The 18,718-nt window shown below is 38.8% G+C and overlaps 1 protein-coding gene across 7 annotated transcripts in view; it reads left to right on the top strand.

The window, feature by feature from the left end:
• Positions 1 to 8,165: 8,165 nt before the first annotated feature.
• The window catches only part of HSF2 (heat shock transcription factor 2), a 41,640-nt gene continuing 31,087 nt past the window's right edge, over positions 8,166 to 18,718 (top strand). For 4 of the 7 annotated variants that reach the window (XR_004477571.2, XM_033408004.2, XM_049695530.1 and 1 more), the window contains exon 1: positions 8,166 to 8,369. Coding sequence is in view for 6 of the 7 variants with exons in the window: in XM_033408004.2 (XP_033263895.1) it covers positions 8,277 to 8,369 (93 nt within the window). In the remaining variant the exon portion in view is untranslated. Of the gene's footprint in view, positions 8,370 to 8,873; positions 8,988 to 18,718 lie in introns of all 7 variants that reach the window. The other 3 variants (XM_004263869.3, XM_004263868.3, XM_033407999.2) reach the window with 2 other exon arrangements.

The following is an 18,718-nucleotide window of genomic DNA, read 5'->3' as shown; positions in this document are numbered from 1 at the left end:
CAGGGCTCTGACCTAACATGGGAATTAGAATGCAAATCAGAAGACTATGACTGAATTCCAGTTATAGGGTCCAGAGGAGTTAAGAGAGTTGAAAGGGAAGGCTGCCACTGTGGACGGGGAAAGCCACACCCTCACTCCACGCACATCAGATAGGAGACCTGGGATACCAGGTTTGGTTTGGATTCCTTTAGAGTCCCCGAAGGGTAAATCCTAAACAAAGTGGTGGAAAGACATCAGCTTTAAAGTGAAAAAGTTCTGAATCAAGACACTAAATATGAATCATACTGTTTGTGAATCTATGAAAATGTGATCACACCTCTTTGGGTCTCAAATTCAGTAAATATCTCCATAAACACTAGTTCTTTTTCTTTACCCTTTTTGCACAGCTGAGTGGGACTGGATGAGATAATTACCAATTACAAATGTAATCTAGTGAAAAGTAAAACAGAACTAAACTGGGCCAGTAGCAACATGGAATGTATCTTCAGCCACCAGTGTCACAAAGTCACATGTAATAAATCTACAGTTTCCTGACTTTGCATTAATATGTTATGGAAGTATCTAAGAACAAAGGTATCTCCTTTAATGTCTATCTAATAGTCAAAACTTCCCTGAAAAAAAAAAAAAAAAAAAACTTCCCTGAACACCACATATTAGAGTATTTTCTGTTAAGCTTAAACATTTGCTTATTGCCATAGTAGCGTGGTGTTGACATTTCTGGTTGCTAGGAGCGTCATAGTGTTGGGTACGTATACAATAGCATCTGTCAGCTCAGATGTGGGACCTTTTAATCAGCAGGACTTTCTTTTTCTATGCTGGTACAATAATCGAATGTATAGATTTACCATGCAAATTATACATGAATATCTGAACTCACTAATCCAGAGAAATAAAACACGAGTATTTAATAACTTATATTTAAGGATTTTTTTCAGCATCTTTTAGAGTGAAATAATAAATAAATAAAAGCCTTGAAACAAAGTGGATGCCCGCCAGTAACATAATGGCTGAATATATTGTGCTGCACACACACCACGGATACCATGGAGTCATTAAAAGAAGTAAATTACAGCTACGTCAGTTGACTTGAAAGAATTTCCATCCTGTGTTGTCAAGTGAGGAAAGCAAAATGCATAAAACTATGTATCTATAGTAATGTTCATAGCAACATTATTCACAATAGCCAAAAGGTGGAAGCTTTTAAAATTTGATTATGTAATTCTTAATATTTTATAACTTTAAAACATATTAATGTAACCTTAATTTTAAATACTTTTACATTTATTTTAAAATACATTTTGTAAAATATATTCAAATTTGGATTTTAAATGCAATCATGCTTTGAATGCAACTACATTTTTAATTATTTGATCATTACCATTAGAACACAGATTATGCAAAAATCTTGATCTTGACAAGATCAAATCTTGACAACCTAACTAATGATTTTGTTGAAATAAAGGCAAGAAGAAGGTTTATAGAATAAACATATGATGATTTATGAATTATATATGTCTTTATTTTATTAGTCATCTAAAGCACTTCCTATTCAATGGACACCAGACAAAACTAATTAAATTTGGTCTTTTGGATATTTTGCCAACTTATTGTCATTATAAAACTGTAGTTTTACATATAACTTTCAAATATTATTATGAAAATATATTTGTCAAGGTAGGAAGATTTCTACCTTGTTTTTAGTTTGTTAACTTGATTTGTGATGTTCAAAGTTTCTAAAATGTGTATGCGGGCCTCTATTTTTACTTTTGACCCAGGCTACCCGAATCTCCTGAATGGGCCTGGAAAGCACTCTGAATACAGGATTTATGAGAGTCCTAAGGTTAGTGCACCCACAGAACGGCAGAGGCTACTGGCTCAAGATATCTTGTTACTCAGTTCAGTTGAGAGTGGAGAAAGCCTATTGGCTTTCTGTTTCTAGGTGATGTTTCTAGTCGATACATGTATCCTGAAGTTCATTCATTTTGCCAAGGAAAAATCACTTCCACATCCATTTTCCTAATTAACAAAACTTTTGGTGTTGGTTAATTTTTTTTTTTGAATGAAATTAAGATAAAGCCTTCAGAGAGTGAGCTTTGCTTAAGCTTTCAAGTGCTAACTAACACCCCTGGAGTCTGCATACCTAACTAGGGTGATTCAAATGTTAACTAACTGCCCTTAGGGTGCAAATTACACTGAACTATCACACTATAGACCACTGTTTAAATAGCAGTATTTTAAAGTAAATTATAGCAAATGTAACAATCACCATATATAAGGGCTTTATAATCATGAGTTCTGCCATTAACTAGCAGTTCTTTAATATGTTCTCGCATTCAAACAATGCCCAGACTTTTCTCTGAAAGGTCAGAAGTCATTCAACTCTACCCTAACAGACCTCAATTTGATATCTGCTGTTCAGAACCCACACTGTGAGCCCAGAGACTAGAAAGGACATCTCCCTTTCCAGCTGGTCCCTCGATGCTGCTCATAGTAATTGGCTAAACTGTAAACAGGTTAGAAGTGGTTGCCACCTCTCCCTACACACCTCTTAGATCATGGCCCACATCTCTGACAGTGGTACCTCCTCACTGAAGCCAGTTTCTCCAGTTCAATCTTGTGTTCAAGGTATGGGTAAATTTCTGTACACAAGCCATATAACCCAACACATTTAATCATTGAGGGGGCTCAGATCTCCACCATCAAATGATTTGAATAAAATGATCATTTAAACCCCACTACCTAGAAAGATGAAGTCCAAACACCTATCTTGGCTACCACCTCCACGTGGAGCAAAACCAGTCCCAAGGGAATGGAAACCGGACCCCTAGCACGATGCTATTCTAGTAGAAGGCTCACATCACAGGCCATGTCGCCAATCCACTACATTTTTCTAATGCTTCCAGTTCTTTTAAGTTTTCTGGCCTTGAGTTCTCTTCCTTATCAATATCTTTCAGCTTAGATCTGGGCCTCCTCTAGGATATTGGTTTGTGGGGTACATAGATTCCTTCTCTTTATCAGCTATCTGTTGGGGTGCCTGTGAAAGAGTACCTCCACATTGCTTCCAGAAAGGCTAAGAACTGCATTAAAGTTGTAGATCTCTCATTTGTGCTAGCTGCTATACAAGTCACCTGGCTTAGCTTGATAAATCAATGCTTCCTGTCCAACATCAGTAGCTTGAAGAGGCTGGAGTTACGGTGACGAACCATCCTGGTTTGCCTGGGGCTGAGGTAGTACCCGGGACATAGGATTTGCAGTACTAAAATGGGAAAGTCCTGCACAAATCTGGACCAGTTTGTCACTGTCGTTGGGTGATTGGCTGGGTTTTAGCACATGTGGCATACAATGGAAGTTTCATGTACAGCAGTGCCAGCCCAAGGCTGGTACAGTGATACTAACACATTTCCTACTTAAAAATCTCCTCCGGCCAGTCCCTTTTACATCCAAGTTGTAGCCTTAGAAAGAAAGAAGATTCTTCTTTGAACTTCCTGAAAATTTTAAGAAATTAACTTTCACAGTCTCCTAGCCCTCTACTTATTCAAAAGCCATAGGGTCTTTAAACATTTTGCTGCTATCGCCAAAGGTTTGTTTGTTTCAAAGACAAATGACCTCAAGCCTGGGACTCTATGACATTCCATCAACGTCTGGCATTTCCAGGATTCTGATACTTATTCCACAAATAGCTCCTCAATCACATACCTTTCAGCTGAGCTATCCTTAAGCTCCCCTTCTCTTCATTTTCTTCTCCTATAAACTAAAAAGTTTGTATGGACTGAGCCCTAATAAGTTGTAAGGTGTTTCTTTACTATTAAGTAGAGTACATTTTATGCAAAATGTATCAGAAACTAAAATTATTCATTAACAAATATTTATTGAGCTGTTGCTATATTATAGCACTGTGCTAACTGCTAAGGATACAAGAGTGAACAACGCAAGCACAATCTGCTAGGCTAGTGAGGGTTGCTGAGAAGTAAATGAGCAATGCAACATGGCAAATACCATGAGGGTCAAGTTCCACATGCTATGGGGGCACAGGGGAGGAACGAGTCATCCAAATTTGGGGGTCATGGAAGATTAAATGGTTGGTTAGCACTCATCTGTTCACATATTCATTGCTTAATTCAATAAATATTTATTGAGAGTCTTATGTGTGCCAGCACTGTGAGAGCCATTTTAGATGAGAATAAATGTAAATATGACTTAGTCTTTATGCTGAAAGTGTTTCATAGCCTAGTATGAAAAAAACACTTGTAATAAATGACAAGTAGTTATTTAGTTAGTTATTAATAAGTGCTATTATAAAGGCCTCCAGGGAGAGTTTGACTGAAAGAGGTGACTTCAGTATGGAATTGTACTTGACCTTGAAGGTTAAGGAGGAACTTTCTTTTGGGATAATGGGGAAGAAGAAGGGCTCTCCACACAGAGGCAACAGCTCGTGGACATATGTAGAGGTATGGAAGCACATGATCTGCAAGGTAAGTACAAGATTTGGGTGTGACTAAGGGTTAGGTGTTTGTGGAGAGTGGTAGACAATGACTGAAACTGTAGGTGGCATCAGATCACAGAAGGTCATTTTATGCCATCTTTAAGGGGTTTGGATTTATTCTGAAAATAATGGGAAGCCGCTGAACAGTTTTAAGTCAGGAAGTGACCTTTTCAGATTTGTGTCTTGGAAAGATCTCTGTAGAGATTGTGAGCGTGGACTGGAGGAAGAAGCAGTTTATCAAATTCTCAAAACCACTCTGTGAAGTGAGTATAACAGGTATTTTTACTCACATTTTACATGGAAGAATCTAAGATTTAGAGGTGTCAAGTGATTGGCTTAAGGCCCCATAGGCCATTCCAAAATTGACGAAAATCAACACTTGGTCCAGATAGGAATATAAATAGCTGGAAACCTCTATGCAGTTAGCCTTTGGCTTCAGTCTTGCTATCCTTGAAAATAATAATTACAAGCTAGTTCTGGTTGTAGTGCCGACTCCAAGTAGTTTTGCATAATAGATTAGATAGAATTTATACAATTTGAATCAGACACTTTGAAGTTTCAAAGCACACCACAGTATGCTTTTCTATTTCCTAGGCAAAGGTCTGGGTCACTCATATTTTCTAATGTTATTCTATATCTTCTAAATCTTACATTCCAGGCTGCAATTGAGCCATGGAAATATTCCAACTTTTCTAATTTGTAGCCAACAGGAGGCAATTAACTTTAAGAAAGTGACATTTTTATCCTCTAATATTGTAAACATTTCAAAATTGTTGACACTGGCTCAAATATGTTTCTTCTGATATTTGTGGGATATTGTAGGTGGCAAATAATTGTGAATTAGTTTGATTTGGTTTTCTTCCCTTCTCAGTTTTATATTTAGGTGCAAACGAGCCAATAGTGATTTTCTTTTCCCCCAAATATCTCTAATCAGTACTTAAAGTTTTCAAAGAGTTTATTAATTACAATCAATGTTAAAGATTATGTTCATAGAAAAAGAAAACACAGTAGTTTAAATTATTCCTGGAAAGTCTGGATTTTGTTGAGGTGAAGGGTGAGTAGCAATAAGTCTGTAAATGTTAGCAAGGGAAAGTCAGTTTACTAATTTTTCCTGTATAACAATGATTCTCAAAGTGTGGTCCGAGGGCCAACAGTTTCTGCGTTACCTGGGAACTTGTTAGAAATACAAATTCTTAGCCTGAACCCCAGATCTACTGAGTGGAGCTGGGGAGTGGGGGAGAAGTAGCAGTCTGTTTTTGCAGAAGCCCTCCAGGTGATTCTGATGTAGGTTAAAGCTTGAGGCACATTGGTATAAAGGAAGAAAGCATATGTTTCAGACTATGAAAGACATGGTTTCCATTCCAACCCCAGACATTTGATTTTAGACACATCATCTATTTCCTGGTGCCATCATCACATTATCTGGTTAATAACCCCATAGCTGGCCTTGTGAGTATTATAAGTGATAACTGATCATCTGTTATATTGACAGTCTTCCGCCTCCAAGTGATTTGGATACATGCTTAAGTTTGAGAACCACTGGTCTATAAGTGTAATATATTGGAAGCAGACCAGCTACGTAATTTGAGAGGCCCAAAGCAACTTGAAGATACAGGGTCCTTTGTTCAAAAACTAAGAATTTCAAGATGGTGACAGCAGAGCATTAAACCAAGTAAGGGGCCCTACTAAGCATAGGCCTACAACTATACAGGTTGAATGCCCAAGAGGAGTTTTTGCTTGTATCTAACCACACCATTTTGTTTTGTTTTTAGATGGAAACAATACAATGCCATGAAAGTGGGCCACATTTTCTCCTCAGACACTACCTCCTGTGCTGTCAATCTCCACAGGCAGACGGTGCTCATTGGCCTCCCCATCTTTGCTCAGTGCTGTTTTCTTTTTAGCTAGCCAAATGCGTTTGTACTTCAAGACCCAACTTAAGGTCCCCATCCTCTGAGAATTCTTCCCTTACGACCTTAACTCACTCAACTCTGTCTTTGTAAATGTTTCAGTACTAGTTATATGACAAACTTAGCTATTTTTAAAATATTAATGATTGCTCATCATTGTGTTCGTCTTGTGTCTTAAGTCAGAGTATAAACATCTTAAGTATTGAGATGGTGTCATCATCATACAACGGAAAGAACATAGGCTTTCGAACTCAATAAAGCCTGAGCGTAAATACCCTCTCTTGTTTATTAGCAGTGATATAGGTAAACTTGCTCTTGAGTCTCAGAATCTTCATTGGAAAAATGGGATAATAAGACCTACTGCACTGGGTTGTTGTGAGGATTAAATGATATAATATGTGTAAAACCCTGGGCATATTTAAGTGCTCATCAAATATTAGTTCATTTATTGGATGTCTCCCACCACACATCTGATTTTGTTTCAGCAAACAGATCATTGCTAGACACAAAGTCAAACACAAATTTCAATAAATATATGCTTGTTGGAAATTGTATGTATTTTATTTTTTATTGTATTAAATTACATGTACCCAGGAGGTAAACCAATCCTATGTTGAATTTCTTATAAAATGTTAATTATTATTTCTGACTTGTTTGTACATTCTTATGTTTACATTCTGACTCATAAAAAATTTTAAATTTTGTACAATTCTTTATATTTTCAAACCTCCTATGTTATTAATGTTATCTTAAGGGATGAAAAGAGAAACAGTTTTATTCCCAATGAGGAGATGGGAAAGACCGGCACAGACAGATTACGGGATAGCTCTAATTACACACACTACCAGTGTAATTAAATATCCACTAATGTGTCCTTGAAGCTGGGTCTAAACTCATATGCTGACTCCTTGTCCAATATTTTTTCCACTATACCAAATCTGTAAAGGTCATACAGCAATAATTATCTTAAGAACATACCTGTAAAGTACCTACAGGAACAATTATTTTAATTGATTAAAACAGAATAAATGATACTATTTCTTTTTATGCTGCACACATAGTGCACATTCCATGTCTGTTAAACAGCATGTAAGCTGCCTATTACAGTTCTTGGTTCACTGTAGTACGTGCTTAGTAAAGAGTGACTTATTTAAATTCCTCTATTTGATAAATGTGTTTTATAGGAACGATTTTTTTCCTAATGAAAATTTAAGGACAAGGTTCATTATTATTAACACAGTTTCAATTTGGGGCCTAGCAAATCATTCTTGAAAGCTGTTTTTCCCCCCCCCGTGTGAAGTATTACACTCCTTCCTCCTGCATGACTGGCGCAACCCACACTTTGCCTACCAAACTTATGACTCAAAGGCCCCTGAGGACTTTCTGTAGCCTTCCAGCCATAACCCAAACATCCAAAGCTGCTTCCACGTGAAACAACCAAACACAGTCCCCCAAGCAGAAGATCCGCTACAGCGAGAGCTCCTATAGACAGGGCGAATGAGAAAGCAGCGTCCCCCTTTGCTCCCACCCCTCCCCATCTGCAGCATCCAATTGCTTTCCTCTGTTGTGCGGTCGGCTCCTGGGATTGGTCGGGAACGGGACCGGCGCGAGACCAGTGAGCACAGGCCGAGCGGGGAGACTGGTCAGTCACGTGCGGCCGCCCGGTTACCCCGCCTCACTGCGCGCCTGGCGGGGCGGGGCGGGGCGAGGTGGGCGGGGCCCGGGAGCTGCTGCGCCTGCGTTGTGGGCGTTTTCGGGGAGCAGCTGCTGCCGCCGCCGCCGCCGCCGCCGCCGCCGCCCCCGCCTCCGCTGCCGACGCCTCCGCCTCCGCCGCTACCGCCGCGTTTGGGTGTAGAATTAGGAATTCCTGCGCCTCGTTAACAATGAAGCAGAGTTCGAACGTGCCGGCTTTCCTCAGCAAGCTGTGGACGCTTGTGGAGGAAACCCACACGAACGAGTTCATCACCTGGAGTCAGGTAAGGGTGAGGGCACGGCGGCCTCCGAACCCCCTAACTAACGTCCTTCTCTCTCGCTCTCTCCCGCGGGGTTGTCTCTCGCGGCCTGCGGCTCAACGCCCTCTGTGAGGCCCGCGGCGCGGGGGTGGCGGGGTGGCATGGGGCTCGGCGTGCAGCCTCGCGGGGGACCCCGGTATTGTTCGCGCGGGGAGCCGCGGGGGTCCCGGCCGGTGCTGCTGGCTCAGGCCGCGGTGGGGGAGGGGCGGCCCGCGCGGGGCGCCGCGGCCCAGGAGACCCCGTAACGGTCCGATCCGGGCGGCGTTCGGAACCAGCCCGGCGGAACGAGGGCGGCCGACGAGCCGAGGGAGCGGGAGCCACGTTACTGCACACTCATCCTCCGTCCTCCCGCCGGGCTCGCGGGCTGCGGCTCGCTGGGGGCACGGGCAGCTCTGGCCGGGATCTTCAACGCGGGGTTTATGTGAGGCAGTCTTTACCTTCACGACCTGATTCTCGCCCCTAAAACAGACACACAGTTCACCTCGCATCTGAGATCTTTATGACGGCAGTCAGGGAAGGAGGCACATGTTCAAACGCAGGTTACTGCTTATCAGGAGGCTTGAAAATATTATATAGAAAATGGTACGTTATTCTTTCGCGATTCTGAGCCATTTTTATAAACGGATTTTTATGATTATTCTAATAAAAGTGCCAATAGACAGGTGTTCAGTAACATAGTGGAGAGCAAAAACGAATCACTGAATTTCACTAAACAGTTGCCGGCAGTGTGGTGTATAGATGTCTTGATTATTGGTTTGATCCCAATTCTGCCACTAAACAGGCTCCTTATCTCGTCTGACCCAAGTGTCGTCGTCCATAAGATGAATGGGTTACTTAGGTGATCCAAGACCCCCCTCTAGTTCCAAATACTGATTCTAATTAGAATGATTATTACATAAACAGAGCATTTGCGTTACAATACACTTAGGCTATTGGAATCGTTTTGTGAAGGGGAGTGGAGTTCTCTTATTGTAGATGGTCATCTGTTTTGGATATTATCTTGTTTAGAGGCCTGGAAAAGAGTAAACTACCTGCACAGTGCCTGGCACCTGTTAAGTGCTGAGTAAATGTTATCTCCCCTCTTTCTCACTTTCTTTTCTGTTCTGTTTCCTATGCTAGGAACCCTCAGTTTTACTATTTTATCTTAACAGGGAGCACTATATTGAGTACGTGAAGTTTTGACTACTGTAACACCACAGTCTGCCTTATATTGCTGTCATTTGTTTATTTTCTTTATCTCTCTCTAGGACTTAATTTTCTTGAAGGTCAGTAGCATCGAGTGGATGTTGTGCATTAGGCATTTGATGAATTCTGTACAGTTGTACAAAGAAGGGGTGGGGTGAAAATAAGGAAGCCAGCCACCAGTATACACTTAAAAATAAACAGATGTCTCATGCTTTTCATCAGTCATAAGGATTAAAAGTTGACAAGGATGGATCAGCACAGACTGCAGTTACTCAGCCTTGTGCATGTGTAAGAGATTGGACTGAGAGTCTCCCCACTCCCAAGCTGACTTTATCACACCTATTTGTCTTGGGTGGGCCTTCTTGTTTTTATTGCCTAGAAATGGTACCTAAATATATTGGAAATTGGTTTTAGTTAAGGGGTATTCTGTCAGCAGGTCTAATAAATTCTCATTAGCCAACATATTTTAATACTACTTTAATTTTATGGGCAGTATCAAATGTGTAGAGTTTCATACTAATCCATAAATGCATCATTTTATGAATTTTAAGCTAAATAAACCACTTAAAAATCATTCTTTTTTTTTTTCCATTATTAAGTCTAAGCTTATGTTTTGGCTTCTCATTTTTTAATACATAGTGGGAGAATTAAAATATAAATTCAGGGTTTCCCTGGTGGCGCAGTGGTTGAGAGTCCGCCTGCCGATGCAGGGGACACGGGTTCGTGCCCTGTTCTGGGAAGATCCCACATGCCACGGAGCAGCTGGGCCCGTGAGCCATGGCCCTGAGCCTGCGCGTCCGGAGCCTGTGCTCCGCAACGGGAGAGGCCACAACAGTGAGAGGCCCGCGTACTGAAGGAAAAAAAAAAAAAAAAAAATATATATATATATATATATATATATATATATATATATATATATAAATTCAGTGAGGACAGGGACAGTATCTGTGCCAAGGGATACAGTAGGTTCTTAATAAATGTTTGATTAAGCAGTGAAATCCTTGGACTATGTAATGGAAATGGTAGGAATGATAAAAGTGGAATGATGCCTGAAAACAATCTCAAAGATCATCTGGTTTAGTCTCATTATGTAGATTTGAAGCTTAGGTTAGATTATTTGTCTATAATTACAAAGCTAGCATTATCGGAGGTGGGGCTCTAGCGTAGATTTCTGAGCTCCCAGATCATTCTTCCATCAACGGCCCTACACTTAATACAGGTCGTCACAATATTTAGTTTTTATACCAAAATGTTACTCCTCCACAAGTCAGTAGACAATTCTGGATTAATGTCTTAGGCTATGCTTAGTTGCCTAAGGAAGTTGTCTTACATTCCCACAGATTTTTCCGAAAACAGTGTTAACAATGAAAGGTAAAACTTTAATTGAACAATGATGTTAGATGGAAAAACCAAAATAATTTACTCTCTTCTTTTAGAAGTTGCTATTTATGGTTGTTTCTGGTTTCCTTCAAATTTGTTTTGCCGGACTTCTGTTGAGGTAATTTAGCATTTATACTCTCTGAGTGAAAATCATATTAAGACCTTTTAGAAGTAGAAGATGTTTTGGAAAGGAGGCAATCTTTTATGCAATTGTTTTCACTTGTGGAAAATAATTTACTCTAGCTAGAGTGTAAGGCAAGGGGAGAAAACTTATCAACTGCAGTTTGAAAAGCTTGGCTTAATATTCCTGAAGACTTATATAACTTTAGTTTTCCTTGAAATTTGTAGTATGACAGAAATGAACTAATACCCCCATTGATGTCATTAATTGTAGAAATATAATATTCTGAACAATCAAAATAATACTGTTATAAACTCAAGTAATAGAAATGTCTTTAGATTCTGAGTGTCTTTAAAACATACAGTACATCCCCCAAATTCCCCACTGATATTTCTTTTTCCTTTCTTTTTTGTCTGTTTTTACATTTCCTATAGCTATTTTGGCTCTGGTAGGCAGTCTGTTACCAGAATCGAGGACAGGGATAGTACTGTTGAACAACCTAAAGCTGTTTTAAATGTAACAGAGTCCTCAACAGAGGGCACAGGTTTAGCTTGGTAGCAACTGGGGAAACTTGATCTTCAGGGACAAGAAGTTGTGGAAGTTGATTGGAAGTTCTTGCCATTGATCGTAAGGAACAGCCTTTACTGTTACTGATATATGATACTCAGTGTATGTTGAAGTGAAGCAATATTAAAAAAAGAAAGAACTGGAAAGTCACTGTTTTACCAGTGTTACTTCCTTTGTCTCAGTTCTTCAGGTTGCTTGAGAATACCAAGAAGTGATTTCCACCAAAGACTTCATACCCATCTGTTCTACCTTTTTGTGCCCTATGGCAGTCTGTACTTCCCTATCCATCTCAAGTCAGCAGAGACAGATCAGGAAATAGGAGGGAAAGGGAGCAAAACCAGAATTTGTCCAGTGTTTTCTAGCTGTTTTGGATGAATTTGAACAGTAGATCTTTAGACTTCCCAGTGTTATGGTATTGTTTTGAATTTCCCAGCAGTACTCTCAAGTGAAAACAAGAAAGGCCAAAAATGTGGCAGAATAGGGGTTAAATCCACTTTAGATGGACCTACAGAAAAGTTGACTGATTCACAGACTAGTATTTTTTATTTGTATACATAAGAGAAAGAGCTAGAGACTCACAAGGAATGGTTGGTAAACATTAAGAAATTATAGACCGGTTGTTTAAAAAAGAGACTTCTATTTTGGAAACTTTTAAAGTAATGGGGCTGAAGTATTAGATTATTATTAAGAGTATTTTGGACGTTTATAACCAAGAGTACCAGTTTGAGCAGAAACAATTACTATTTGGAAGCTTGCTAACATTTATGGGTTAGGCCTAAAGAGAAGCTACCATCCTTCTCACCCTACTGAGTAATAGTGGCTTTTTGTCCCTTATAAAATGCATAGGGAGAGTTCTGTGTTGCAGTGCTTAAGCTTCACAGGTTTAAACAGCAGTAAGGTAGAAATTTTGCACTCAAAGAAGTTACTTATTAATTTTGAAGTAGCGAGTGAAGGAATACCATAAGCAGAGACGCAGAACAATATTAGTGAGTTAGGGTTGTGTGTGTTTGAGAGAGAGAGCAATATAAACAAGATGCATTCATCTCCTCATTTGATATATATAATCCAAGAGTTGAAATTCTAAAAATATAATTTGGTCCACTGTGATCAAAGACTCATTTATTGTCACTCACAATAGTTGTGACTCTGTTACAACCAGACAGTGTGCTAGGTAGTAGGAATCCATTCAGTAGTTAACAAAATAGCTGCCTTCATAGATCTTACATTTTAGTGAAGGATACTGATAATTAAAAAGTAAGCAAACACAAATAATATAATTTCAGTTAGTGATAACAAAATAAAGCAGGGTAAAGAGAGAGTGCAATTAGGAGACAGAAATCACACAGTATTTTGAACAGAGAAAGTTTAATAGGATAACTATATTAGGAGAATTGGGGTAAAGAAAACTCTAAAGAAGATAGGAATAGCAGTTATAAGAAGCAGCCATCACTGGTAGGCCTAAGAGCAAGTGCCCAAATAAGAGCCCTTCCCCGAAGTCTAAGACCTTGTTGGAGAGAGAATGACTATATTTCACTGAATGGCAAAGACTTCAGTGATGCCACACTAGTGGGACTTACTAGAAATCCATCCTTCAGAACTTGCTGGGAAATATGCTTTCTAGGGCAGGGGTTGGCAGATTATGGCCTGTGGGCCAACCATGTGTTTTAAAAGTAAAGTTTATTTGGAATATAGCCATGCTCAGTCTACTTACGTATTGTCTGTAGTTGCTTTCTTGCTACAGGGGCAGAGTTATGACCTGCAAGCCTAAAATATTTATTATCTAGCCCTTTAAGAACATGTTTATTAGCCTATGCTTTAGGGTACCCTAGAAAGCTATTCATGGAGAGATGTCTGGCCAGAGATACTCTGATTTGAAGCCTCCCAAGGGAGAGGGGAGTGTTGGGGGAAGCTGCTGGCCTTAGGGTGCTGCTGCCTTCTGTGCACTGCAAGAGCTAGGTGCTGGAGAACCTGCCTGCACAGCAGGAACCTGCCAAGGACACACTGGAACCAGGAAGGGTAATCCCTTCCTCTTGTAATATCTCTCTAGTATCTTCTATGACAAAGCTTAACACCATGCTCGAAAAGAAAGATATTTAAGACTCAGCTCCATATTTGCAGAGCAGACATCGAAGAATGAATTTGGCGCAGTAAATTCATAACTAGCATGTAAAATGAGTGGAATCTGTTGTATTTTAGGTAGAGTGACGATGAAGCCTCTTTGGGGAGGTGATATGTGAGCAGAGATCTGAATGATTAGAAAAGATGGATCTGGCAAAGGGGAATGGAAAATGTAAAGACCTTGAGCATAGCATGTTCATATGATTGCAGAAGGCCCATGTAGTTGGATTATCTTTAGATAACATGAGAGTGAGGTCAGAGAGGTAGGCAGAAGCAAATGGTGTAGGGCCTTAGGGCATGGTAAGGAGATTGGAAATGAGGGAAGTAGTTAGAAGACTATCACAGTTTTCCACTATGGTATTGAAAATAGCGTGGTTAAGACTAGGGTAATAACAGTGGAGGTGGTGAGCAGCAGATGTAATATCTACTTTGAAGGCAAGGTCACGGATCTTAATGATAAATTTTCTGGAGTTGGAGGAGAGATAGAAACGAATTAGAATGACTCATGTATTTGGCCTGAGCAACGGATGGATGATGGTACCATTTGCTGAGATGCGGGAAGATTCGGAGAAGTGCAGGTGGGGATTCTGTTTGGCCATGTTAACTTTGAGATTACAAATGGATCGCTAGTATTACTTCAGACGTGTTTTGTTTTGCTTGCATTTCACTGACCACACTTGGTCATATGACGACACCTTATTTCAAAGGAGCTGGGGAAGTGCAGTGCTGGAAAGGAGAACAGCATGAATGACTTCTGTACTCCAAGACCTTCAAGTGGCAATGTTGAATAGGTTATTTAGATAACGTAAGACTGGCATACAAGGTGGAGTTTGGAGCTTGTGAGTGGTAAAGCCATGGGACTGGATGAGATCATCCAGGGAGACAGATGAAGATAGAAGGACCTGCAAGATAGGGTATTCTAATATTTAGAGAGTATGAAGACAAGAAAAAGCCAGCAAGAGAGATTGAGAAGGAACAGTGAGAAAGGAGAAAACACAAGGGAGTGAGGTCATATAAGTTAATGGAAGAAAATGGTTCAAGAAAGAGATGATCAACCATGTCAAATGCTGTTATACTTTTCTTATACACCTCTTCTGGTGTATATAAGCAAAAATTTCTGTAAGGTAGTTACACCTACATTGAGGAGTAGAATTTCTGGAAAATAAGGTATGGCACGCTCAACCTCAAGATCAAATTATTTTCCGGAAAAAATCAGCTTGTACTCCTTTTAGCCATGCATGAGATTTCCCATTAATTTGTCTCTTCAAAACTTCATATTCTCATTCTTCTGAGTTTTTACCAATCTAGTGGATATAAAATATTATATCAATGAGGTCTTAATTTATATTTCCCTGATAATTAATGTGTTCAAACACCTTTTCATATTTATTGACCATTTGTGTTTCGTATTCTATGAAATGTTTGACCATTTTTCTGTTGGGTGGTTTATCTTTTATTATTTGTAGGAATTCCTTGTAATTCTGCATCTTTTTGGATGTACGTGTTGCCTCTGTCTTCTCCTAGTTGTGGCTTATCTTTTTTACTTTCTTTTGATGAGTATAAGTTCTTAATTTTAGTATAATTTAATATATCAGCCTTTTTTGTGGTTCATGTTCTTTGTTTCTTCAGGATGTTTTTGCTTTCCTACCCCAAGGAGAGAGAAATACTTTTCCATATCTTTTTTTTTTTTCTGAAAATTTTAAAGGTTTGAATTTTATATCTAAATCTTTAATTCACTGGAATTGATTTTTGTGTGTGGTATAAGGGATTCTGTTTCATTGTTTTCCATATTTAGTTGTTTTAGCCCCTTTATTGAACAGTTTCTTCTTCCTCTAGTGATTTGTGTTGCTACCTCTGTCTTATAAGCAAAATTATATGTAGATTGTGTTTTTGTGTCTAGGTTCTCTATTTTGTTCCACTGGATAATTTATCCTTTTTCTTGTATCACATGTCTTAATTACTGTAGCTCTGTAAAGCTTTTGGGAGGGCAACCTAGTCTTCAGGAGTGCCTTGACTACTATTGGTCTTTGCTCTTCCATATATGTTTTAAAATCAAGTTCCATTAAAGAAAAAAACAAAGCAAACCTATTAGGATTTTTTTTTTATTGGAATTGTACTGAAACTGTAAATCAGATTAGGGAAAATAGGTATCTTTATGATATGATATATTCATGGGAACAAATCATTTTTCTAAATTCATTTTGTTATTTAATAAAATTTTATATTTTTTGCAATTAGATCTTGTACAGCTTTGTTAGATTTTATAGATATTTTAAGTGGTATCCTTTAATGAAAAATAATTGCTGTTGCTGGTAATTAGAAACACAAGTAACGTTTGTATATTGATAATAAACCAGTGAGCTAATCATTTTACTGATTTGGATTCTCAAAGTGTACATCCATAGGTGTCTGGATATGACAGTTTTGTTCTTATTTTGAGAACCTTATACCTTCAGTTTCATTTTTTGCAGTGGCTAAGATACCTCAGGGTGTCAGATAGAAGCAGCAATCATGGGATCCCTTTCTCTTATTTTTAAAGGAAATGTTTTAAATATTTCCCCTTTAAGTTACTAGCTGTTAAAATTGAGAATTTTTAATTTGCCTTTTTGTTATTGATGACAGAATTAATTGGGTAGCTTAGAGGGGACAGGGCATGCCGGGATGGAGAATACAGGAAAAAGTTGACTTTGGAGGAGTAGGATGATGGGTTTGAAATAGACAAGTGAGTGAGTCAAAGAACATTGTGTAAAAATGTTAATGATTGAAAAATTCAAGTGGGAAATTTGAGATGGTCAGGGGCAGAGGCATAGTTGTGATAATCATTATACATAATAAAGTCAGTAATTAGAGAAATTGGTGTGGATGAGACTGCCTAAGGAAAGAGTATAAAAGGTATCATAATCAAGGATAGAAACTTAAAAAACCCACTACCTCTTGACAGCTGGAAAACAATTGAAAAGAAACATGAGAGATAGGAGACTCATTGTATAGTTTCGAAGCCATAAGAGCAGAGCATTTAAGAAGGGGAGTGTCAGTAGTGCCAAATGAAATGCCACAGAGAGGTGTAGGAAGATGAGGACTGAAAAGAGGGCATTGAATTTGGCATTTGACATTTTAGAAAAAACAGTTTCAGTAGAGGCACAAAAACTGAAACCAAATTTTAGTGAGAGTAAGTAGATGGCCCTGAATTGGAGAAGAGGGCTTTAAAATATTTGTCAAATTTTGCAGTGAATGAAAAGACAGATGGGGTGGATAGATTGAGAGGAAGTAAGGTAGAGGGAAAGTCCTTTTAAGATAGAAAAAGATGTATGCATTTTTAAATTTTAATAGCTACTACCTAATAACCAACAGTGGTTATTTTTAAACTTTAAAAAATTTGCCAATCTAATAAGTGAAATTCATTATTTTACTGTACATTTTATTATGAATGAGATCTGATCTTCTAAATTTCACATTGAGTGTTTCATCTTACTGATAGAAAATTTTTAATTAATGCAGTTAATCGTTTGTCATAAATGTTGGATATAGTTTTATGTTAGTAAGCTTTCAACTTTATTGAATTTTTTAAATGTCTGTTGTCAGTTAAGTTTAAGTTCAGACACAAGTAATAGAAATCCAGACAACAATGGCTTAAACAAAATAGAGATGTACTGTATAGAGATGTACTCTTACATCTGAAGATGTACTCTTATATCTGAAGATACTGAGTCACCTTCTCAACCTTTCAGCCATACTTAGTTCCTTCTACTTCAGTCATTACTGGAGCTCTAACCGTTGGCTCCAGGTTCTGAGCAGGAATATGAGATGTAGGAGTTTGACACTTTGAGTCTTTTCCCTTTTAGAAGCTTTTGTGGAAGCTCCGCTCAATCCATTTTGCTTATATCTTGTTTGCCAGATGTGTTATTTGGCCACCTCTGTTTCTAAGAGGGACTGAGAAATGTATTTGTAGCATCAGACAAAATTGTGTTGTTAGTAAGAAATTAGAGGATCATCCATGTTGTTGCAAGTGGCAGAATCTCTTTCTTTTTTAAGGCTGAATAATGTTTCATTGTGTATGTATGTATAAAATATATCAATATATGTATAAAGTATGTATATATCTCACAATTTCTTCTTTCTTTTTTGGACATTTAGGTTGTTTCTGTGTCTTGGTTATTGTGAATAATGCTGCAGTGAACATGGGAGCACAGATATCTCTTAGAGATACTGATTTCATTTCCTTTGGGTATATACCGGGAAGAGGGCTGCTGGATCATATGGTAGTTCTATTTTTAACTTTTTGAGGAACCTTCATACCATTTTCCATAATGACATTACCAATTTACATTCCCACTGACAGTATACAAAGGTTCCCTTTTCTCTACATCCCTCACCAACACTTGTTGGTTTTTTTTTTGTTTTTTTAGGAATAGCCATCCTAAAAAGTATGAGGTGATGTCTCATTGTGGTTTTGATTTGCATTTCCCTGATGATCAGTGATGTTGAGCACCTTTTCACATACTTGTTGCCCATTTGTATGTATTCTTTGGGAAAATGTCTAATCGAATCCTTTGCCCTTTTTTTTTTTTTTTGTGGTACGCGGGCCTGTCACTGTTGTGGCCTCTCCTATTGCAGAGCACAGGCTCCGGACGCGCAGGCTCAGTGGCCATGGCTCACGGGCCTAGCCGCTCCGCAGCATGCGGGATCTTCCCGGACCGGGGCACGAACCCGTGTCCCCTGCATCGGCAGGCAGACTCTCAACCACTGCGCCACCAGGGAACCCCTCCTTTGCCCATTTTTTAATTGGGTTGCGTCTTTTTGCTGTTGAGTTGTGAGAGTTCCTTATATATTTTAGATATTAATCCTTTATTAGATATGTATTTGCAAATATTTTTATTCCATTAAGTTGTCTTTTCATTCTGTTGATTATTCTTGGCTGTGCAGAAGCTTTTTAGTTTGGTGA

The sequence above is a fragment of the Orcinus orca genome, chromosome 12 (genome assembly GCF_937001465.1).
Source record: "Orcinus orca chromosome 12, mOrcOrc1.1, whole genome shotgun sequence".
Classification (NCBI taxonomy): Eukaryota; Metazoa; Chordata; class Mammalia; order Artiodactyla; family Delphinidae; genus Orcinus; species Orcinus orca.
This window is presented reverse-complemented; position numbering and strand designations above follow the sequence as displayed.